At 35.5% G+C, this 24,564-nt stretch overlaps 1 protein-coding gene across 10 annotated transcripts in view; it reads left to right on the forward strand.

Moving 5' to 3' along the window:
* The window catches only part of LTBP1 (latent transforming growth factor beta binding protein 1), a 484,412-nt gene that overhangs the window by 332,134 nt on the left and 127,714 nt on the right, over positions 1–24,564 (forward strand). For all 10 annotated transcript variants that reach the window (XM_069072171.1, XM_069072175.1, XM_069072174.1 and 7 more), the window contains 4 exons: positions 8,813–8,938; positions 10,106–10,231; positions 12,679–12,801; positions 19,860–19,979. In XM_069072171.1, the coding sequence (XP_068928272.1) occupies positions 8,813–8,938; positions 10,106–10,231; positions 12,679–12,801; positions 19,860–19,979 (495 nt within the window). The remainder of the gene's footprint in view (positions 1–8,812; positions 8,939–10,105; positions 10,232–12,678; positions 12,802–19,859; positions 19,980–24,564) is intronic.

Raw genomic sequence — 24,564 nt, forward strand, 5'->3', positions numbered from 1 at the left:
ATTTCCCAATTCTCCCAACATCTTTTTCTTACCGTAGAATACCATGTGATCATTAATTCATTAAATTATAATATCGTACCTATTGTTTGAAGACCCACTCTATGTTCTATTGAAGGTACAAAGATGTACAAAGCACAGTTATGATCCTCCAAAGAATAATTTATGCTGATAATAGCAAGGAGAGACAATATTATACCCTTTCAGTGACCCTTTTCAAAAATGACAATTTAGCAGTGAGGAAATAACTTTATCCTGTAACAGTTTTCTCAATAATACAAAGCAGTTTGCCAGTACATAAATAACCTTTAACTTTTGTGCTGTTTAGCAATGGGCAAGGCAGGAAGCAGCTGTCGGATGCTGATAATTTCACTCAGTAGCCCTGTGTATAGTTTGACTAGCCATATTCTGTTTAGTTACTATTGAAATGCAGCTACTCATTGAAAATACTGTGAATCTTTCACTTCCTTTATGGTACAGAGCAACTTTTAGAAAGGAAATGAACTTTGCTAAAAGATAGCTAAATCAGAGCTTGGCAAAGACTCTTTGGCACGAATATTTCCTTCTAAGGAAACTTAAATGTTGATTATGAAAAAAAAATTATTTTTTCAAAGTTTCTCTTTTCTCTTAATGTAATGTTTGTCTGCATCCCAATTTCCTATAATAAAAGAAACTTTTTCGAACATTCAACAAGTGGGACAATATAAATTCACATGTGTCAAAGTGATTTTCCTAAAGCTCCTGTCTGATCATGTCTCCCTGCTCCATAAACTCCAGTGGTTCCCTATCTCCAGGATCAAATATAAAACCCTCTATTTGGCATTCAAAGGCCCCCCCATAAAGTAGTCCTCGTCCATTCTTCCCTTAATCCCCTCCATCTGAGCATGAATGAAGACATTCATAGATGTCTTGCATTCTTATTATACTCTAACCCATTCTCTCTCTGTCTCTCTCTCTCTGTCTCTCTCTCTCTGTCTCTCTCTCTCTCTCTCTCTCTCTCTCTCTATCTCTTACATTCTTCTTCCACTTCTCTCCCTTTATTACTCCTCCCCTACCCCCCACTTTGATCCAATGACATTGGATTTCTTTCTGTTCCTGGGATAAGACACTACAACTCTCAATTTCCCAATTCAGGAAGTTTTCACTTCCTGTCCATTATGCATGGAATGCTCTCCCTCCTCATCTCTCTTCTGGTTTCCCTGGGTGTTCAGTTTCAGTTGTTTCTGACTCTTTGACCCCATGTAGGGTTTTCTTTGCAATGATATTGACATACTTTGCTCTTTCATTCTCCAGATCATTAAGATGAAGAAACTGAGGCAAACAGGATAGCTAACTTGCCAGAGATCACAGTTAGTAAATTTCTGAAACTGGATTTGAATTCACAAAGATGAATCTTCCTGACTTTAGCACTCTATCCACTTTTCCATCTAGCTGCTCACCTGGTTTCTCTGGTCTCCTTCAAGTTCCAATTAAAATCCTATCTTCTATAGGAAGCCTTTCCCAGTACTCTTAATTCTAGTGACTTCCCTCTATTTATTATTTCATATTTATTCTGTGGACAGCTAGGTGACACAGTGGATAGAGTGCCAGGTCCGGAATTAAAAGATGAGTTCAAATCCAGCCTTTACCAGCTGTGTGACCTGGGCAAGTAACTTAACTTTGCCTCAGTTTCCTCATCTGTAAAATGAGCTGGAGATGGAAATGGCAAACCACTCCAGTATTTTTACCAAAGAAAACCCAAATGGCATCATGAAGAGTCAGACACAACTGAAAGCACTGAACAACAAGAACAATTAATTCTGCATATAGTTGTGTGCACAAAGTTGTTTGTAGGTGAACTCCTCCATTTTATTTCAAGCTTATTGAAAGTTGGGACTGGCCTTTGTCTTTCTTTGTCTCCTCAGCACTTAGCACAGTGCCTGGAACACAGTAGGCACTTAATAAATGTTTATTGGCTGACATCTTTTTGTTTCTTGGTAAATTAGCACTACGAAGAAGATTTCGTGGTGTAGCTAAAACAATTTTTTGCAACAATTATAGTTTGACTTAGATTGATTGATCAATGTCTCTCTTATAGAACAGTTTTCTAGAATGACATCATATAGACTTAGTTACCATTGTTCCTTGACATTCACAGGTGTTAGGAGCACAGGGCCCTGCAGATATTTTTAAAAAATGGAAATAATTTTAGGCCCCATCCCAAATCTTTATTTTTAATAACTGATATTTATTTAACACAAAAAATAAAACAATACACTACACTCATAAAAAAGTTGCAGTTTCTGTGAGAGAGAGATTAGTATGTCAAACACTATGCAGTCTTCCCAGTCACAGGTGTAGCTACAGCAACAGCTTCACGGATTTTATTCTCCTATGAAAAGTTCACTACAAGAGAAAATAACATGATAGAATCTGAATGGTAGAAAGACAAAGAGGTATTCTCAAAGAGGGTGTGTGGCCCATAGTTCTTTAGTGCACTGAAAATTTTAATAAAATCTGTTTATAATACATTTCTATATTTATACTCATGGTAGTAAATGATAAAATAGATTAATAATATATAGTATCTATACATTTATGACTTACTCAGTTTTAAAAAATTTTTCTTTACATACATGCATCATTTGCAATTTTCTGTAGAATGCTGAAAATCTCCAAAAAGTCCCATTTAATTATTGATGGCTACCCTGTGAATAACCAAAACCATGAATGTGAAATTCTCAAATGTCAAGGGATGACTATTAATTTTCCTAAATTGTCCTTTAATATAAAGGGCAGTGAAAGATTTTTCTTCCCTTAGCAGAGTAAGAAGGGTTCCTTTCTCTTTTCCTAGTTTATATTCTCTCACAGGTTTAAGAATACATAGAATAAGAAATAAAGGATGAAAAGAAATCTACTTATTTCTTCATGCTTAATGGTGAGAGTTTATGGTGGTGATATTGGGACTATTTCAGATATAACTAGATATATTTTAAAGTTCATTAATGATAAAATGAGTAGAGTATCTACAGGAAACATGTATGTTATTTAACACAATACCAGATGATTTGGTGATTTATACCTTTACCAGCAAGTCATTTCCAAATAAAAACAAATTGCCTGTTAAGGCAAATAAATATTTGATTTGGCATTCTGTTCCAATAGACCAAGGAAAGGTCTGAAAAGTGAACCTCTGACAAAGTTAAAAACATTGGTTTCATTTGTTATAGAGCATTTTTTCTTCTCTTGGGGTGCCAGTGTGTTAGTGTAAACATTTCTATGAATATGCATTTGATGCCTCCCTCTTACTTTTCCCAGATTGTCTCCTGGTGTCTTACATGTTTTCCTGTATGGAACTCTTTGTACTTAAGATGGCCTGAGTATTTTCAAAACTGTTTGCTCATCAAATTTTTTGAAGAGTTGGAACTGGCCATGTTCTTTGGAAAATGTTTGTCCCTGAAATGTTTGGTGGTGTCATTGAGCCTTCATAAACTATGCTAATGGAGATTCTTTTTTTTAGGGGAGTGGGGGGGGGAGGGAGTGGTGATGGTATGCTAAGTTTAATTTATATCTCTAGGTTTGAAGCCCTTTTTTTGCACTCACATGAGAAGAATGAATATACAAAGAAAAAAAATTAATTTTCATGTTTTGTCCAAATAATTTCATTCAATTTTAGAAAACAATAAAAATGATTGAATCTTAGAATTATTATTGGCCATATTGTGTTTGTTGGCTGAATGACCGGAGCATTTGATTTTCCGCTGGCTTTGATCATGACTTCTATTCAGAATTCTGAAGTCACTTGAGAGAATGCAATGGGATATGTCCATTGAAATGAAGAGAATGAAATTGTTGTGATTCTTTATACAGTGAACACTTCTGATGAGTATAGCATTTTCTCCATTGTAATAGTCACGTAAGATGGCTTGCCCCACTATTGTTTCCTTTAGTGAAGATCATCATTTATGAAGGTAGGATAAGGTTGCCCTGTTAGCTAGGATAACGTTACTAAGTTTAGCACAAAAATAGAGGAGAAACACCTGATATGAGGACTTTCCAGAGAAATGAGGTCACCTCTTTGTTAGGTGTGATCATTCCATTAATTAGAAAACAATAAGCAGGGAGCCTGACAAGTTTGAGTTTCCCAGTTTTGTCTATCTGGGATGGTGGAATCTTGCCAAGAGAAGATAGGTAGAATTGGTATGATATAGCCCTTAGTTATACATGATGAAGCTTGCCCTTTTTTGTAAATAGTATTTTATTTTTTCCAATTAACATGTAAAGACAGTTTTCAGCATTCATTTTTTATAAGATTTTGAGTTCCCAATTTTTTTCCCTCCCCTACTTCCTCCTCAAGGCAGCAAAGCTTGTCTCTTTGTTTAAAAATAGAACAAACAGAATATAGATATTAGATGTGTTTTGTAATCATGTATTTCTCTTTTCATGTAACTCTTAGGAACACCTTGGTAGTGTTGCTATAACATTTCTTCCTATACCTTGAGTACTGGCTTAATCACAGCCAACATTTGCAAAATGTAACTTGATATAATCACAAAATATATGAGGTTTAAGTAGCCTTGAAAATCGCCTAATTTTTCCCTACCTCCCCCCCCCATTTATTATACAAGAGGAAACTGAACCCTTTAGAGAGTAAGTGATTTGCCCAAGATCAATCAATTGATCAATGAGCATTTATCAAGTCCATCAAATATCTGCTTTTTTGTCATTGTGGATACACCCTCTACCAGCAGAGATAGCAAAAAAGTTTGTGCCCTGAAGCTAAACTGGTCATAAGTCTCTTCAAATTTTGCTGGTTTGGTCCTTGGAAAAAGAGCATTCAGCTCATGGTTGGAGCATTTCTCAAAGTTTTTCTGGCTTAGCCAGGACCTTCCAAATCTTTTACTTTGTGACGTAGTTTTCTAGAACAGAATCATGTATCATATATATGTCACCAAGAGGCACCAGAGTAGAGTACTAGTAGAGGCTCAGTTTGAGACATTAGGCATCTAGATTTAAAGGAAGGAATCAAAGAAAGGGAAGACTAAGAAAGTTGGAGTTCTTCACTAATTGCTTTCATTTCAAGCTTCTTTTTTGATAGAAAAGGGGAATAAAACTAGGGTTGACATTTTAGAAAATGATTTAATATGAACTAGAATAAGAAACATCCTTTGTAAATGAAGTTCAAATTATATTTATACACTCATGGAGCAAACTTATTTGAATACAAAAGAAGAATTTATTTGATCTTTTGAAAAAGAAAGGAAAAGAGAGAAGAAAAAATATGTGATCTGGGCTCAAAAAGATTCTGCAAGTGTATAATTGTAAAAAATCTCTCAGCAAAAATGGTTCAATTATGGGGTGTCTAGGTGGTGAGTAAGAGTGCCGGCCCTGGAGTCAGGAGGACTTGGGATCGGTTCTGGCCTCAGATACTTAACACCTACACACACACAAAACTGGCCATGTAACCTTGGGCAAGTTACTTAACCCCAATTGCTATTAAAAAAAATGGTTCAATTATATTATGAAAAAGATGGGAAAGAAGAAAAGGGAAAAGAAAATCTTGAATTTTTTGTTTCTAAAAAATGGAGTGGTATGAGAAATAGTGTTTGTTGACTTCTTCCTTGGTTTGGTAGTGGGAATATAGTTTAGTAAATATCCATATTTACCCCCAAAATAGTGTACAAGTTCCTTGAGGGTAGGGACCATTTCATTTTTGTCTTACTGTTCCCAATACCTAGTATGGTAAGTACTTAATAAATGCTTTCTTAATGAATAAATACTTCAATAAGTAAGTGACAAAGTCACTCATAATTTCCTCAGTGGGTCATTCAGAGTCAGCAAGCATTTATTAAGTGTTTACTGTATTCCACAGCCTGTGCTAAGTGCAGTGGATACAAAAAAAGCAAATAACACTGTCCTTGCTCTCATTCTAGTTGGAGGGACAACATAGAAATACCCATGTATATAGAAAATAATATAGTGTAAATGGAAGATAATCTCAGCGGCAAGCACTGTTGTTAGGGACTTAGAAAGACCTGTTGAAGAAGATGAAATTTGAGCTGGGTCTTGAAGAAAGCCAAGAGGTGGAAGTGAGGGAAGAGAGCATTTCAGACACAAAAACAGCCAGTGAAAAGGTAGAGTAAGAAAATGGAGTGTCTGAGAAACAGCTCAAGACAAGTGTTGCTAGATCATAAAGTAAATGGAGGCAGGTAAATGTAAAGAAGACTGGGAAGGTAGGAAGAGACCAAAATTTGAAGAGTTTTAAAATCCAAACATGATTTTGTATTTGACCCTAGAGACAATATGAAGCCACTGGAGTTTATTGAGTGTAGGGGTGTGTTTGTTTGACATGGTCAGATCTTTTTTTGAAGGAAGATCAATGGTAGCTGGGTATAGAGTGGACTAGATTGCAGAGAGACTGGAGATAAGATCAACCAGAAGTCTATTGAAATAGTCCAGACATGAGGAGGCTATATACATAGTTTAGGTGTACAGTAATTAGAGCCTGGACCAAGGTGATGACTATGTGAGTGGTGAAAAGGGAACCTGTGCAAGAGATGTTGTATAGTGTAGAAATGATAAGACTTGTGCAAATCCATATTCCTCTTTGACTTAATAGCTTGTTTTTGAGAGTTTCTATGACTGAAAAAATTCATCACCCAGAGTCCAGAAATAAATATCTTTTATGCTATAAAAAATAAAAGATCCTGCTGAGAGAGTTAGAGTATCTTTGTTGTAAGCATCTTGTAATCATTAAATAATTATGGCACTCCTTCTTTGGCATACATTTCCAGGTTTTGTGATTATATAGGAATAGATGTTTTAATCGCTCATATATCTGTTGTCAAAATTAGTTTAGTTGTTCCTTTCTTGTATCTTTGACAATTTGTTAACTGCTAGTTATTTTTTTCCAACCAAAAATGGCATAAAAATTTGTTAGCTCTTAGAAAAATCTTATAAATGTACAGTTTTTCATCTCACAGAATTCCCAAACCCTCGGTTATAAATCAAAACACAAAGGAAGAAATTGGAGTCTTTGTGTATGGGATGGTTCCTTCTGGAACCCACTTTCTTCTGAAATTAATCAAAAATCACATAGCAAAAGAGAATAACAGTTTAAGGGAAAGGATATAAATGAATATTGTATTTGTTTAAAATTACAGTTCCAGCTACAACATGGGCCATTTCTTGATTTGATTTCTGCTAAGGCATTATTATTGTTGCTTTTTAAAAAAATATCCCTCTTTTTGTAGAATATATATTTCCATCTTCACTGACTTCACCTGTTTTCCTCTTTGCACAAACCACAATTGCTTTAAAATACTCTGCTCTCTGACCTCATTCTAACCTGTAGTACTGATTCACGAGAAAGACTACTTCATGAGCCATGAGCTCCTGGGAAACTTCCTTTGTACCAATGTTTTCCATGGGACTGTACCACCTCTTTTTTGTCACAGTTTAATTTGTGGAGTCATTGAGCTCATAGTCAAGTTATTATTGCATATTTGCTTTCTGGTTTTTAGATATATTCTGATTTTTTTAATATAGTGAACATAGAAAATTATATAGCTTTAGAGAGTAATGTTCTAAGAATACTACTAGAGCCTATATCTTCTGATCTTAGATTTAAAAAAAAACTCATACTTTCATTTTGTATTACATGAGAAGAGAGGTAGGAAGGGGTAGTGGCTAGAGGCCTAGCTTTGGAGTGAGGAAAGACTTCTAGGTTCATGCCCTGCCTCTAATCATATACTGACTTTGATTATGAAATTCTTATAGAAAACTATAAGAATATGTTACAAGCAGGTCGCCAGTCTACATTAGTGGAGGGAATTTTCATGTGAGAAGTTCCCTGATGAACTCAAAGGTCTGGATCAGGGTGGGGTGGGAGGTGCGGGGTGGGGAGAAGACATTCAGTAACATTTATCAAGTCACACAGCTAGTAAGTGTTAAGTGTCTAAGGCCAGATTTGAACTTAGGTCCTCCTGACTCCAGGGCCAGTACTCTATTCACTGTGCCACCTAGCCACCCCAAGAACTGAATTTTAAATGAAAAGATGGAACATAAACTTACATATGAAAAAAATATGGGTAAATTCAATGGAGATGCAGCACATACTGTCATACTTGGTGTTCCAGGAATTCCTGAAGTTTAATCCCTGGGGAAGGAATCCACAATGGAATTGCATTTTATTTATTCATGTCCTATATTGTTTGTGCACATGTTTTAAGAGATTGTGAAGGATGAAGAGATTGAGAGTTAAATAGAGTTAATCTGAAGAAGGAAGATTTGAGAAAATTTTTGGAGGTCATATGATGAGGGAAAGTATTGGCAGAAACTATAAGGGAAAGGGAATGCTAGACATGAGGAATAGAATGCACAAAAGCAAGAACAAAGACAAGAAGAACACAGAAGAAAAGGATTTCAACAGATGAGGTCCAATGAATTTCAAGTCTGGAGGACTGCTTGTACAGGTTAATGAAGTCAAAAAGTTTTGGCTAATACTAAGGAACCTCAGACAATCCAATTTGGTTGTAACATAGAACATATTATGTGAAATAGTGTGAAATACAGCTGGAAAGCTAGGTTGGAGCCATATTGTAGTAAGCCTTAAATATAAGGCTGAGTAATTTTATTTCATTTTGTAGCCAATGACAGGACATTAAGGGTTGTAGGAGGTGTGTAGTCACATTGTTAACACTGTCAGGAAGATTATGTGAACCATCCAGGTTTTTAAAAATTAATTTGGTAATTAGTGATACTCAAATGAGTAGTTTCCAGTGACCTACAGCATTACTTGGTTTTTATCTTAATGTTTTCATTGTTCTTCTTTTAGAAATCAATGAGTGTACAGTGAATCCAGATATCTGTGGAGCAGGACATTGCATTAATTTGCCTGTGAGATATACTTGTATCTGCTATGAAGGATACAAATTCAGTGAACAGCAAAGAAAATGTGTTGGTAAGAGACATTTTTTTCAAACATAATCAAATGAAGTATTTTCAGATTTGACAATTTTTTAAATAGGACAATTCTTGTATATTGTTTAGGGAAATTATTTCATTTTTTAAAAATGGTGTTTATTGAAATGCAAAGGAAGCTAAAAGAAGCTGAAACTTAAAAGAAAACACAAGTTTATTTTACACATGGAAGAATGCTGAATATCTTGCAATGTTTAATATAAAATCATAAGGATGAAATAATTTTGTAAAAGGTTTTCAGGTTTAGTGTGTCTAATATTAGACAAAAACTCTAGATAGATAGTATGTGCAAACATATGTTCATTAAATGAATAAATTAATGCAAGAATGTACTAAAATGAAAAGAAAAACTTTTTCCTAGGCATCTGGAATCTGATTTCCAGTGTGTGCACGCATTTGAATTAACCATCATCCCTAACCAAGTCTGAGTGTGTAAATATGTGACCTCAGGCGAACTTGGTTAAACCAAAAAGCTCCAGACAGTGTCTGAAAGTTTGTAATTTCCAGTTTTGTACTCATTTTTATTCTAGGTTCAGTGTCTCTTTTTTTAACAAAAGAAAAATGAGCAATTGGGGTAATATGGGTTAGTTGGCATGCAAAAATGTCAGAGATACTGATCTTATAGTACAGTCCCACATCTAGATGGTATAATAAATCTTTGATGTTAGGGTGTTGAAAGTCTCAATTAGTCTGTGAATTTAATGCTTCTTTGACTTTGCTGTATCTTTTGATTGTTACCTTAACATACAGCATCATAGCATTTGACAGTGGAAGGCACATAAGCAGTCATTTAGTCCAAACTGTATCCTAAAAGGAAGCCTTCTATAGTATACTCAGCAAGTAGCCATTTAGCTTGGAAGTCCTTTCCACCTGTGGATGAGCTCCACTTGTTAGGATGTTGCACTTAATATCAGGACTAAATTTTCCTCTGTTCCCAGTTCTGCCCTTTAGGGTCCAGATAAAATAAGGCTAAGCCCCTTTTCATGGGACAGCCCTTCAGATTCTAGAAGACAGCTGCTTTGTCCTTCCTGGGCCATCTTTCCTTTAGGCTAAACCTCCAATTCCTTCAGTTACTCTTTAAATGTCCCTTTACATGGGTAAGGCAGTCTGAAAGTTCCTTATTTCAATACTTTTCTACTTTTAACAGACATTGATGAATGTACTCAGATCCACCATCTCTGCTCCCAGGGACGATGTGAAAATACTGAAGGAAGTTTCTTATGTATTTGCCAAGCAGGCTATATGGCTAATCCAGAGGGAACTGACTGTATAGGTAACTACTTTCCTTTTTCATATATTTAAATACAAGTTTTTATATTTTTTCTGTTTCTGGCTATCCAACATTTGCCCTGATCACCCAGAATTGTCTTTTTATGAATATTTGAGTATCAATTTTGTATAGGGAACAATGGGAGTCATACAGAATAGACAGGTACTCTTTCCTCAAGATGCTTTTAACCTAAAAAGGGAGATCAAGTAAATATACAAAAATAAAAACAAAAAAATCCACATTGCTTCAAAGCAGAATGTGGTAAGTCCCATCAGAGTACAAAGTGCTATGGGTAGCCAAAAAAGATAAGACTTTTGACCTGATCCTTGAAGAATAAGTAGGGTTTCAAGTGTCAGTTGGTCAGGTGGAGGGAGAATGATAATAGCAAATTACAGATAAGGTAACTCTAGTATGTTATACTAAATTAGTAAATTATTTTGGAAGAGAATAATGTAGGGGAGTTAGAACTATAGGGATTATGTGGGATCTGATTTGGAAGGGTCTTGCATTTCAGGGAAAGGAGTTTGGATTGTATTTTAGAATGAAAATATGTGTTTAGCTGTACTCAAGAAAGATTAATCTGCCTGCAAGATCTAGGAACAGAAGAATCCTTTATGATCTTAGGAATTTGGAGCTGAAGGGATTTTGGAGGTAATTTGGACTAGTTACTTCATTTTATATATGATAATTCTGAGTTCCAGTGAGGGGAGTGGTAGAAATTGGGTTCAAATCCATTTCTTCTGACTCTAAATCCTGTACCATTTTCATGATAACATGATGCTCCTCTGGGGACATCCTAGAAAGAGATGAAAGGAAATTGAATTGATTACAAATCAAGTGCTTAGTATCAGAAGGCAAGAAACCCATCCTTTCCTTGGAGACAGGAATAAATGCAGAGTGGGAACAAATACTGAGAAATATTGAATTGAAGAGAAGCTATTATTGAATAGTATATGTGAAGAGGAAGATGGGATCATCTGCTGAGAGTTGGAGAGTTGAGGAGCTGGAATAGATTTAGAACAACCATAGATAGGAATACCATAAGCTCAGGGCTGAAGTCACTGGGAGAGTTATGATGTCATGGAGTCAGTCAATAAATATTTATTAAGCACAAAGGCAAAAGACAGTCCCTATTATCAAAGAGTTCCTAGTCTAATGGGGGAAATGACATGGAAATAACTACATACACACACACACACACACACTAAATTGGAGATAGCAACAGAGGGAAATCAGTAGCATCAAATAGGATCAGGGAAAGCTGCTCATAGAAGCTAGTATTTTAGCTTGGATTTTAAGGAAGCTGGGGTGGCCTTGAGAGGGAGAGGAGGAATGAGAGTATTCCATTCATGAAGGATAGTCAGTGAGGATGCCTGGAGTGTCTTCTTGGAGCAACAGTAAGGAAGTCATTGTTATTCCACTGAAAAGTACTTGGGGGTAAGATTGATAAATAGCTGGTGAAGTGGGTAATGTTTGGTTTTTTTTGGAGGGGGGAAGGCAGGGCAATTGGGGTTCAGTAACTTTCCCAAGGTCACACACCTAGGAAGTGTCAGGTGTTCTGAGGTCAGATTTGAACTCAGGTCCTCCTGACTCCAGGGCAGGTGCTCTATTCATTGTACCACCTAGCTGCCCCAAGGTGGGTGATATTTGAAAATGATCTGTGTGGACTTAGAGGAGAAGGTGTTGAATAATGGTAGGAGAGCAGTGATCTGCCACCTGAATTTAAGAGCAAGGAGTGTGCTGACCTCGTTTAATTGCCCCAGCTAGAGGAAGTGAGATTAGTTGCTCCCTCCATTTGGAAAAAATTCCAAGGGTAGATATGCCCTCTGGTAGGTAGAAAAAGATGGAGGATGTTGGAGAGTTGATTCATAATAGAACACGGGCTTCACTGCACAAGAAGGAGGATGCCAGGAGGTAGATATGCGATGTTGAGAAAGAAAAAGGCAGCAAGTAATCAGTGAAAACTTTATAGAGTTCAAAGAATGCTGACTTTGGAGACAGAAAACCTGATTCCAGATTCCAGCTCTGAAACATGCTACTTGTGTGGTCCTGGGCAAGTCATTTAGCCTTCTAGGCTTCAATCTTACCATCAGTAAAATGAGAAGGTTGGCTTAGAGCACTGAGGATGCCTTCCAACTCTAAATCTATGAGGCTATATGGAGAAAACAGTCAGACAAAATTAGCTCTGTAGGCACAGAGCATTGATTTAGCCCTGTAGAAGGATATCTGAGGCTCTCAAGCCAACCCCTTCATTTTATAGATTAACAGACCCAGGCACAGAGGTTAAATGACTTGCTCAGGGTCAGACAGCTGGGAAATGTTTGAGTCATGTTCTCTGAGACTAGTTCTCTGCCACACTGTCTCTCATGCAGAAGGGGAGAGAGGTGTAATTAAATTTTATTTGGTAAATGAGGGAAAACAAAACATTAAATATTTTTTGTTTCCTTTAGATGTTGATGAATGTCTAAGACCAGAGACATGTGGGGATGGCCACTGTATAAATACTGTGGGTGCTTTTAAATGTGAATATTGTGACAGTGGATACCGAATGAACAGAAGAGGCCAGTGTGAAGGTGAGTTCACAATTCTGAATCTGTTTCCCATGTTCAGATGGAGAACAGGATGTTTAAGAGTCAGAAAATGGCTTGAAATAATGGATAAGAATTGCCTAATTTCTTCCTTTGCTGCAGAGAGTTAATCACTCTTAAGGTGTACCACCTTTTCCTTTGCCAGATATTCTATTATTAGTAAGATTTGGAGCTAGATGGAACATTAGTGATAATAAAATCATAGATTTAGAGCTATAAGATAATGTTAGAGGCTATCTAATCTAAACACTTTAGTTTATAGATGTGTTAACTGAAATTGAGAGAAGATAAGTGAATTAGCCAAAGTTACGTATCTATTAAGTAACATAGGTAAGTTAGGTTACCTCTGACTCGGAATCCAGGTTTTTTTCCTAGTTACCAAGCTACCTCTTCAGTAATTTCAACTAGAGAGCCAGTTCATATCGTACCTGCTAAAGATAGAGGCCTAGATTCTAGACCATCTTTTCCAATCATTCAGTGTCTTTCTCCTTCCAAATAACTGAAAGACTCAACTAAATTTACCTTTGTGATTGGCTTACAGTGATTTCAGGGTCTCTGTCCTAGATAAAATCTACTCACTTGATATGTTTTTTTTTTCAAATTTTATTTATAGGTAGCACGGTGTTTCATTCTAGTTAAAGATAAAATAAATCAAAATGCTTTAGTATTTAATTAAAGTGAATCCACATTGAAGTGGGAGCAGTCAATTAATCAACGAGAATAAATGACTGATATCCGATACTTCTCTGTTATCTTGGGGGTTGGTGTGGAGACATTGGGTCTTTGAAGTGGGGAAGGAATTCTCTACCAAAAGGTAAAAAGCAGTGGAAAGGGGAGCTAGGATAAAGAAGACAGACTTGGAGGACTTTCAGACTTTAAAGCTGATTCTGTTTTGACTAGATTGTGAGAACAAATAGAAACTATTCCCTGGGTTAGTTTTGTTATTTGCCTGTGACTGTGCTCAATCTTAACTTTGTGTCCTTTGGGAAGTTTTATGTGCCTGTGCTTAAAAACTGCCCTGGGCTATGAAGGGGCTTTTTCCCCAGAGAGTTTTTTTTAATTGAAGTTTCACTGTATTCCATTTCTTTTGGATTACCACTGGAAATTTCACATTTTATTACTACTTTTGCCTCACTTAGTCACCAAATAGAGTTGGAAAAAAACATTTATTCCAGTTTCCTTATTTAAAGCAGAACAAACTCCCAACTATGACACCCTTCTAGAATTAGGTTGCTTAGCTCTGTTCATGCTGGTCCACTAAAATGGTCAGCCTATGGAGTGGAGTGGCCAAGGAAATGAAGAGGGAGATCAGATTTTCTCATGTACTCACCCACAGTGCAGGAGTTTCCAAATTTTTTCTTTTTCTAATACATGTGTTATCACCTCTGGAGGAAAATCAGTCATTGCAGGCAACCAGAAGTAAAACAAAACAAAAAAAAAAACCTAACACTAAGCTGGTGGTTTTCAGTAGCTTTTGAGTGCCAGTGACTTTCTCTTCTAGAGAAAGTTTTATAAACCACAAAGCACCATATAAATGTATATTGTGTTATTTTTAATGGAGAGACAACTGTTAAGAATCCAAAGTAAATTTCTATAGGATATGAAATTTCTTTAAACCTTTGAAAACTTTGGAATTACATAGAAAAATTAACCCTTTAAAAAAATAAACTTGGGAGTTTGAAAATGGAAGCTCATAAGTGATTTCCCAGGACTGATTCTGAAATGGCTTAGAAAGTGATGTTTTTTTATAGAGGTGAGCTGATATACTGCTGGGCTAATCAGCCTTTCAAATGAGAGCAATGATAACTCTCATTCCTATTAAAAATACTAGATAGTATAGGAATAAATGGAGTCTTCCTTAAAATAGTAAGTAGCATCTATCTAATACCATCAGCAAGTATTATATGTAATGGGGATAAGCTAAAAGCATTTCCAGTAAGATTGGGGTGAAACAAGGATGTCCACTATCCCTGTCGTATTCAATTTGGTACTAGAAATGTTAGCAGTAGCAATAAGAGAAGAAAAAGGAATTGAAAGAATCAAATTAGACAAAGAAGAGCCTAAGCTATCACTCTTTGCAGATGATATGATTATATACTTAGAGAATCCTAGAGAGTCAAGTAAAAAAAACTACTTGAGATAATAAATAAATTTGGCAAAGTTGTAGGATATAAAATAAACCCACATAAATCCTTGGCATTCCTGTATATTTCTAACGAAATCCAACAGCAAGAGATAGAAAGAGAAATTCCATTTAAAGTTACTGTAGGGGTGGCCAGGTGGCACAGTGAGTAAGAGTGCCAGCCCCAGAGTCAAGAGACCTGGGATTGGTTCTGGGCTCAGATACTTAACACCCACACAAAATAACTGGCTGTGTAACCTTGAGCAAGTTACTTAACCCCAATTGCTTAGGGGCAGCCAGGTGGCCCAGTGAGTAAGAGCACAAGCCCCAGAGTCAAGAGACCTGGGATCGGTTCCAGCCTCAGATACTCAGCACCCACACAAAAATAACTGGCTGTGTAACCTTCAGCAAGTTACTTAACCCCAATTGCTTTAAAAAAAATAAAGTTACTGTAGACTTTATAAAATACCAAATAAAATGCCAAAACAAACCCAGGACCTGTATGAACACAATTGCAAAACACTTTTCACACAAATAAAGTCACATCTAAATAATTGTAAAAATATCAATTGCTCATGGGTAGGTTGACCTAATATAATAAAAATGACAATTTTACCTAAATTAATTTACATATTTAGTGCCATACCAATCAATCTACCAAAAAATTATTTTATAGAGCTAAAAGAAACAATAACAAAATTCATTTAGAAGAACAAAATGTCCAGAATATCAAGAGAGTTAATGAAAAGAAATACTAGGGAAGGTGGCCTAGTCATACCAGATTTTAATCTATATTATAAAGCAGTAGTCATCAAAACTACTCAGTACTGGCTGAGGAATAGAATAGTGGATCAATGGAATAGATTAGGTGGACAAGACACAGCAGTCAGTGACTATAGTAATCTACCTTTTGATAAACCCAAAGAACCCAGCTTTTGGAATAAGAACTCACTATTTGACAAAAACTGCTGGGAAAACTGGAAAACAGTATGGCAGGAACTGGGCATAGACCAATATCTTATACCGTATATCAAAATAAAGTCTAAATGGGTACATGATCTAGATATAAAGGCTGATACTGTAGCTCTAGATCTAGAACCCTTTCCACAAATGGATCTAGAACCAGCTCTAGAACCATTTATAACAAGAGAAATTTACCTTTTAGCCAACAGTCTTCTGTGGGATTAAAAAAAATTAATTGTAGTTTCTTTGGAAAGGAAAAAAAAAACTGTTATTTTCCTTTTCACAAAAGAAAATATAACTGAACTACTCTTCTGCCCTAGTTTAGGAGAAATACAGAGGAAAACCAGAAATTATGTGCTCCTCAAAATTAGGAGAGTGAGATAGATGGAGAAATATTTATATGGTAGGAATGTAATCCAAATCCAAGAAAGGTAAAAGTAGCAGTGGGCAGTAACTTAGTTTTGAGAGCAAGATCAACTCATCAGTCAGTCAACAAATATTTATTAAGGGCCTACTTCTTGCTAACCATTGTGTTAAGATGAGAGACAGAAAGACAAAAGACTCCTTGCCCAACCTGCAAGGAGTTCACATTATCATGGGTGATACAAATCATAGTACATACAAAATATATACAGGTATATGGAAAGCAATCTCAGAAGGAAAACAGTAGCAATGTGGAGGTCAGGGATGGAGGGCATTAGACAATGTCTCCTTTAGAAGGTGGAATTTCAGGTAATTCTTGAAGGAGTCAAAGGAAACTAGGAAGTAGAAGTGAAGAGGGAGAACATTCCAGATATGGGGGGCAACCATTGGGAGATGGAGAGTTGTGTGTGAAGAAAAGCAAGATGGCCAGTATTGTTGGATGACAGAATAAGAGGAGGAGAGTAAAGTGTAAGAAGACCAGAAGGGTAAGAAGAGGCTAGGTTGTGAAGGGTGTTAAAAGCTGAATCAAAAATTTTTAAATTTAATTCTGTGTCAGTAAAGAGCCCCATGAATTTTTTGAATAGGGAGGTAATATGGTCATACTTCAGCTTCACTTTGGCAACTGAATGAAGGATGGATTAGATGAGGAGAGACTTTGGGCAAGGGGATCAACTAGAATTAACCAGAGGATGATGGGATAATATTATAAGCAACCGAAATAAAAAAGGTAGGTTGTGGGCATGGAGCTGGTCCCTGGTAGTCTGAACAAGCACCTGTCCCCTCTTGTCATGCCTTTTCATTTGGTCTAGGGCTCATATATGTTTGTGCAACAAAAAAAAAGTTGGACCATAGGCAGAAGATAACTCTCAATCTCTGTATGCTTGCCTGGTGACCTGGGTCTGATAAGAAATTAATTGGCTTCTTATGTCTGTTTCCCTAAATTTTCCTGGTTCAGACATCAGCTCTCCCCTATATGCAGAATTCTTTTATCCTTCTGGAGAGTAGAGAATGCCATCTCTTCATGTCAATCAATAAGCTTTTATTAAGTACCCGGGAGCGTGCTAAGTGCTGGGGATATAAAGAGTGGCAAAGACAGTCTGGGAGCTCATAATCTAATAGTTTTAAAACAAAGCAATAATCCTTTACTGGGACACTCACTAATTATTTGACCTTGGGCAAGTTTCTTACTCCTCTCTAAAACAGAGAAACTAATTTGTATAGTACCTATTAGATAGGGTTGTGGGGGGAGAAGGGGTTTGGTCAGGAAGCCACTTTGTAAAACCACAAATTCTTTGATCCTTTGGTGGATTTCTGGTTTTCTATTTTGTTCCTCAACCCCACCTCCTACTACTATCCAACCTCAAAAACTGAGATGAAAATTTAGTATGGAATGCTTAAAATAAACCCTAAAGCTACAAAAACCATATTTCATTAAAATAATTTGAGAAGAATATTACAAGAATTCCCAAAGTAAATATATGCTTGTTTACCACTGTGCCAAGTCTAAGGAAAGAGAAGGAAACTCGTTATGATATTGTGAGTTGCTTTTAAAAAAATTGTTCGTCTCTTTGTAGAGGATTAGAGGCAAAGGTCCCATTAACCTGTGTATTATTAAGGATTTTCTTAGCTAACACTGAGTTGCATTCAAATAGTTCTTACTATTCTTCTGGAAATTCATTGTATTTTTAAAGATACAATTTCATTGATCTCTGCTATGTTCTTTCAAGGTATGTAATGGTAGCTAAGACCTAATTTGCAGAGAAACTTGCTGAGAGAGGCTAGGATAATGCTGATAGAATATCAACTGTATTTCAACTGTTCATTGAACATGCACTCTTTTCATTGGACCAGACTATAATTTAGAGTTTATGATTTAAAAAATCTCATCCAAGGGTGGAGTACAGTACTGTTTGGAATACTTAATTGGCAAGTACCATCTTTTTGAGGATGAAGCCCCATAGCCTCTGACTTAAAAAAAAAAAACAACAACACAAAACCATCATGTATCACTGTATTTTTTGGCATTAATTTTTCCTTGACAGAAATTCTTCGTGTGCGTTTATTTGAAACACTGACCTGATATTTGTGTTATTAATGGTGCCTTAAGTTTATAAGCATGTTTTTACACATAATTAGCTACATTTAACATAATTAAAATATTCTAGAATTAGTCTGATGAAAAGAGATATTCACAAATGTTTAATATATCCATTGCAGAGTGTCACTTCTACTTTAGAGTTTAATGTCCTTAAAATGTTTATATTTTGAAAACATGTTTATGTGTACATTATTTGTTGTGATTTGTCACTCCCACTTTAAAAGAAAATGGAAAGGGTACAGAATAGATTATGCAAGGCTTGGAATTTAAAGGCTTGGTTATGAGTCACAATTCTGACACAGTGTGAGAACCTGGGAAAATTATTTGGCTTCTCTGGGCCTCAGGTTTCTCATCTATTGAATTGGATCATTTTCAAGAGTCCTTTTAGCCCCAACATTGTTATCTATAGTTCCAGCTTAAGTTCAAAGCCAGAAACGTGTATTTCTGAAAGCCAATGTCAACTATTCAATATAGAGTCCCTGTCAGGCTAATTTTCATCAGCTTTTTAAAGCTTATCAAGAAAAATTCAGATTTCAACCATCTTTTCCTTAGATAAATTTCCCTTTGCTCTACATTCTCTCTTCTCATTCAGAAAATAAATATAAGTAACTTAACTTAGCAAAAAAAAAATGAGATAGGAACAGGTTGCTACTTCCCAGAAAGGCTTAATATCTACACATATTCCATGCTGACTTGATTTAAAATTTTTTTTCTATGATTCAGTTTTTCCAGAAATATTCTAATTTCTCTGGTGGTCCTAATGGTTCACTCCAAAATCCCTATTCTATATTGGGATTAAATCATTCTGAGAGAAGATATTTCTTATTAGATTCATCAAAGTAGAGAAATTTCCTAGAGCATTTATTTTCATTAGAAAAATAATATCATCTAGACTTAATGTTTGCAGAACATATTAAACACAGTTTTAATAAACCTCTCAGTAATCTTGTGAGGTAGGTGCCATCATTACCCCCTAATATATAGATGAGAAACAGAGGCCCAGAAAGATTATCTCTACACTGCTGTAGATTCTGCTTCCTTACTCTCCTACATCTTTTCTAGGAAGGTATTTGGTATTGAATGTGCAGTTTGGTGCCATCTAATTGGTCCCATAGGACTTCACATTCCTTTAGCGTAGATGGCACTAAAAAGAAAAGAGTAATTTTTGAAAATCTTTTTGGGTATATGACAGACTTCCTAAATAAGATGGACTTATTAGATAAGTATCAACGTGATTATACCATTATAAAACTTTGATGTATATATTTTTCAAATTCATTTTAACATGCATTATAAACATATCACATATACATTTTATGTATATAAAGAATGTTACCACATCCCAACAGCAATAGCAATGACAGCAATTTTTGAATGACCTTGGGGGAGTTCTGTTAAAGGTATCTGACTTAGATTTACTGCCTTTTTTTTTTAAAGATATTGATGAATGTTTAGCTGCAAGTATTTGTCCAGATGAACAATGCATTAACACTCCTGGATCTTACCAGTGTGTTCCTTGCACAGAGGGATTCAGAGGCTGGAATGGACAGTGTCTCGGTATGTACTTTAGTGTTAACATCCAAATTTTGTTTCTTTTATATTTCCTGTTTTCAGGTCAAATGATGATGGTGTTGGAAATAGTATGTGCAGTAAACCTAGTTGGAGGACTGAAATTAAGACCAGAAGAAAATAAGCTTCTGAATCTTTTCTTATATTATTAAAGAGAAAATATTTTTTTAACTATGGAGAAATTAAAGCTAAAATGATCTAGAGTAAGGCAGTAGAGTTGAAATTTCAGATAGGATAAGGAATTCTGATAATAATTGAAGTAGATAATCTTCCAGTCTGGTTGCCAAGAGTATAAACAAGTAAGCATTTCAGAGTTTCAAAGAACTTAATTTGATTTGTGGAATAGACTGGGAAAGTATGATTTGCCATTATTTCTGATATAATGTTCAGCAAGTCTCAAACCATATTTATAAGATCTATTTCTGCTGAAATGGCTATAATTGTCTTTTTTATTTCAATGTGTTATTTAAATAATGTGTTTGTTTTTTTCCCTTTGTAATTCATGCTAGGGTAGAGGTGGGAATCCAGTTTTGTTTTCTCAACTCTGACTCCAAGACAGGTAGTTTTCCAGTGGAAACTAGCACAGTTTTATTTTTTTAAATAAATTTTCTTGTTATTTTGAGTTTTTACATCACCTATGTCTCCCAGTGTATTCTCCCTCCCTCCCTGTTCTTGAATATCATCCCTAATAACTAAGAATTAGAAAGAAAGAACAAAAGGATTCAGCAAAACTAATCAACCTTTCAAAAATTTTGCCTGGCATTATATGCATTGTTCCTTACTCATTGTGGGGGAGATTCTCCTCGGTTTTCTTCTTTGGAGTTGAGTATGGTCATTATAATTTTACTGCATTTTGTTTCCTTATAGATCCGTCCATTTATATTATATATCATTGTGTGTATATATATATATATATATATATATATATATACACACACACACATATATATTGCTTCTGCCTGCTGCATTTTGTGTATCAGTTCATGTCCCTCTATTCATTATATTCATTTCTTACAGCCCAGTAATAATTTATATTTATATTTCCATAGCTCTCTCAGGTTTACAAAGTATTTAACATGTTACATTTCATTTGTTCCTGTATGGTAGGTGTATTATGATCCTCATGTTAGAGATGAGGAAAGTGAGCCTGAGAAGAGGCTGTGTCTGAGGCATTATTGAAAATCAAGTCTTGACTTTTGAGTCCAGCACCCCATCCACTATGCCACCTAGCTTCCATCACTTTCATGTAGCACAATTTGCTTATTTTCTCAGTAAATGACCATATGCTTTATTATAAAAAGTGTTTCTACGAATACTTTGTATAGGCCTTTCTTTTTTTTATTGATCTGCTGGGAATCTCTTCCACTCCACTCCACTAAAGTAGACTCTTTAGTCAATTGTTGCATTTTAGAATGCTAAGAGCAATTTATAACTTATTAACAGTACATAGGTAATGCTTATCTTTCAACTACATCTCCAACACTTCTACCTGTATTTTGTCATCTTTGCCAGCTTGTTGGGTTAGAGGTAAAACCTCAGAGTTTTCTTGTATTCTTGCAGTTGTTAATTATTTACATTTTCTTTTTTTTCCTGCGAACTGACTGGTTATCATTTCACCACTTATTGATAGTGATGCTTGAAACATTGGTCAGTAGACTCGCACTCAGCTTCCTTGTCCCCTTATTTGACAGATAACTAATCTCAAACTGAATAAGTATGAGACTTGGCCACCAAACCAAAATGAAAACAACAGCAACCTCAGAGCTGCAAAGCAAGCACTATAATATGCTACATTAAGAAACACATAATATCTAAGGGATCTGGAGTCTACCTTAGTCAGACCACATCTAGAGTATTGTGTCCATTCTTGGGTATCTCATTTCAGCGAGGATGTTGACAAACTAAAACTTGTTCAGATGAAGGCAACCTGTTTGGTGCTGAGAATACTAAAGACCATGTTGTAGATGAATCAGTTAAAGGAACTGGGTGGTGTCTGGCCTGGAGAAGATTTGACAGTTGCCTTTGCATATTTTAAAGGTTGGTATGCGGAAAAGGGAATTAGACTTGCTCTTCCTAGAAGGCAAAATGAAGAGCAGAGAGTAAAAGTTGCAGAGAGGCAGATTCTGGTAAGGAAAACTTCACAGTCAGAATGAAGGCTTTCATTTTTGCTGGTTTTCATCATTACTTGCAGAGTACAGGCCCAAACAAATCCTTTTCCTTATACTTCTCTAAATCCTGTTCTACCATAAGAGCAGATTCATATCAGTTGTTTTATATATTACATAATTTTTCTCAAATGGAGAAAAATTGCTATTTGTTTATTGCTTTAGAAATTTTAAAGCACAATATAAAAGTCAATTTACATTGGTAATGATGATACATGAATCATGAACAAAGTTTATAGGATTATGAGAGGTCATCTCATGTAACCTTATCCGATAAAGTGAGGAAAATGAGTACCAGAAGGATCAAGTACCTCCGTGATTTGAGCTGTCAGATTTCAAACTCTAGTCTTTAGACAATAAAATCCTGCATTTGTTCCACTGCATCATGAGGCTTTTGTAAAGACAAATATTTACAAAGTCATTATTTAGTGTTCTATTTCTCTTCTCAAAGACTGATAATTTGTTTGGCTTAATTAAGACTTGTTACATCTACCTGAATTTCACATTTACCTGTCTAACATAGTAAGCAATTACATAGCAGAATAGAAGCAGAAACAGAACGATGATCCATGAATGAATTTACTAATTGAGTTTAAGAGACTCACAAGTCACCATTTCGTCATATGTATACATGACAAATTCAGTTGAGAAACAAGTTATGGGTTTAAAAACTTGTATCCACAGAACCTCTCTCATTGAGACTACCAGTACCACCCTTCTGATGGCAGAAACATAGCACCCCATTTGAAGTAGTTTCACTTTTTCCAACTAGATGATTAGATCAGAAGGAGAAGTATCAGATCACTGTGTTCCTCAGCCCAGTCACACACTTAACCGCTTGCTCCAAGCAATACATTTTTTTTTGCATTGCTGAAGTGAGATATTTCTTTTTATTAAAAGTATGCAATGAGGGGGGTGGCTAGGTGGCTCAGTGAATAGAGCACTGGCCCTGGAGTCAGGAGGACCTGAGTTCAAATCTGGCTTCAGATACTTGACACAATTACTAGCCGTGTGACTTTGGGCAAGTCACTTAACCCCAATTGCCCTCCAAAAAAAAAAAGAAGCAAAAAAAAGCATGCAATGGGCTTTTTTCCATTTTCTCCAACTTTGGGTAAAATTTTAGCCACATGTGACCTAGGGTTTCAGTCATTCTCTCTGTGTTTTATAGTTGTAGGTTTTACTCATTGTGATCCTTGGACTTGAAGTTCATTCAGAATTACCCACAAAGATTTTTTTCAGGTTAAATAAAAATGGATTTTTCATTTTCATTCTTTATGAATGACCTTTCAATATTAAGACTTAAAACATAACAAATACCAGAAAATTTTATATGCTCCTGTTCTTATGCTCATATAGTTGGTTTATTGTCCTTAGAACTCTTTCAAAGGTTATGGATAATTTTTAGATGATTTTACCTTTCCTTGTCTACTTTTTCTTGTGTCTTTGTATACATTTATATACACACACATAACTTTATGTGTATATGTTTATATATATGTGTGTGTGTGTGTGTGTGTGTGTGTGTATGTGCTTCTATATTTACACATACACATGTTTTATATACATGTTCCAGAAACATTAAGCCTTTTTACATATACAGATCAGAGTTATCTTTTTTCTTTTAGTTACTCAGATTGTTTATAACATTATTTATAGTTTTTGTTTTCTTTTTGCTGTTTCATTCATTTTGGCCTCTGTCTACATATGATCATGAGATTTAGAAAGGTAAGGGATCTTGGAGGTCATTTAGTTCAAGTCTTTAATGAGTAACCTGAAGCCTAGAGTAGTTAAGTCACTTTGCTATGGTCAAAACCAATTGTTATGACTCTAAATTCAGTGTTCTTTCTATTATACTCTGCAGACATTTCAATAACAACATTTATTAAAGGCATATATCATGCTAGATTCTGGAGATATGAAAATGAAATAAGGCACAGCCCTTACCCTGAAGGAGCATACAAACTGACATTCTTTCTGGTCCTCATTCATGGTACTCCATTGCCTTTGCATTCTCTGGATATCTCTCATGCACACTCTACTCACTTCTGTCTCTCATATAATCCCTTGTTTCTAGTCTTTCCCTTCTAAATAATTCCTCATACACTTGCCAAAGTTTTAAAATGAATTTTTAATGCATAAAATAAAATTCATTTTAAAATGCAAAGATTTGACTATATCATTCCTTTGCTCAAACATCTTCAATGGTTTCCTATTTTCTCTAGGATAAGATGTAAATTTTTTAGCTTGGTATTTAAAGCCCACTACAGTATGGCTCAGTCTTACTTTTGCCGGCATATTTTACACTACTCTCTTTTATACATTATATTCTTTCCAATTGCCATGTCCCAAAACTCAGAATTCCATTTCTTGCAGACTCTGTGCCATTACATGGACTATTAACAACTCAT

The sequence above is a fragment of the Petaurus breviceps genome, unplaced genomic scaffold, assembly GCF_028583685.1.
Source record: "Petaurus breviceps papuanus isolate PSGF00001 unplaced genomic scaffold, PetGlider_PUasm1.0 90845, whole genome shotgun sequence".
Classification (NCBI taxonomy): domain Eukaryota; kingdom Metazoa; phylum Chordata; class Mammalia; order Diprotodontia; family Petauridae; genus Petaurus; species Petaurus breviceps.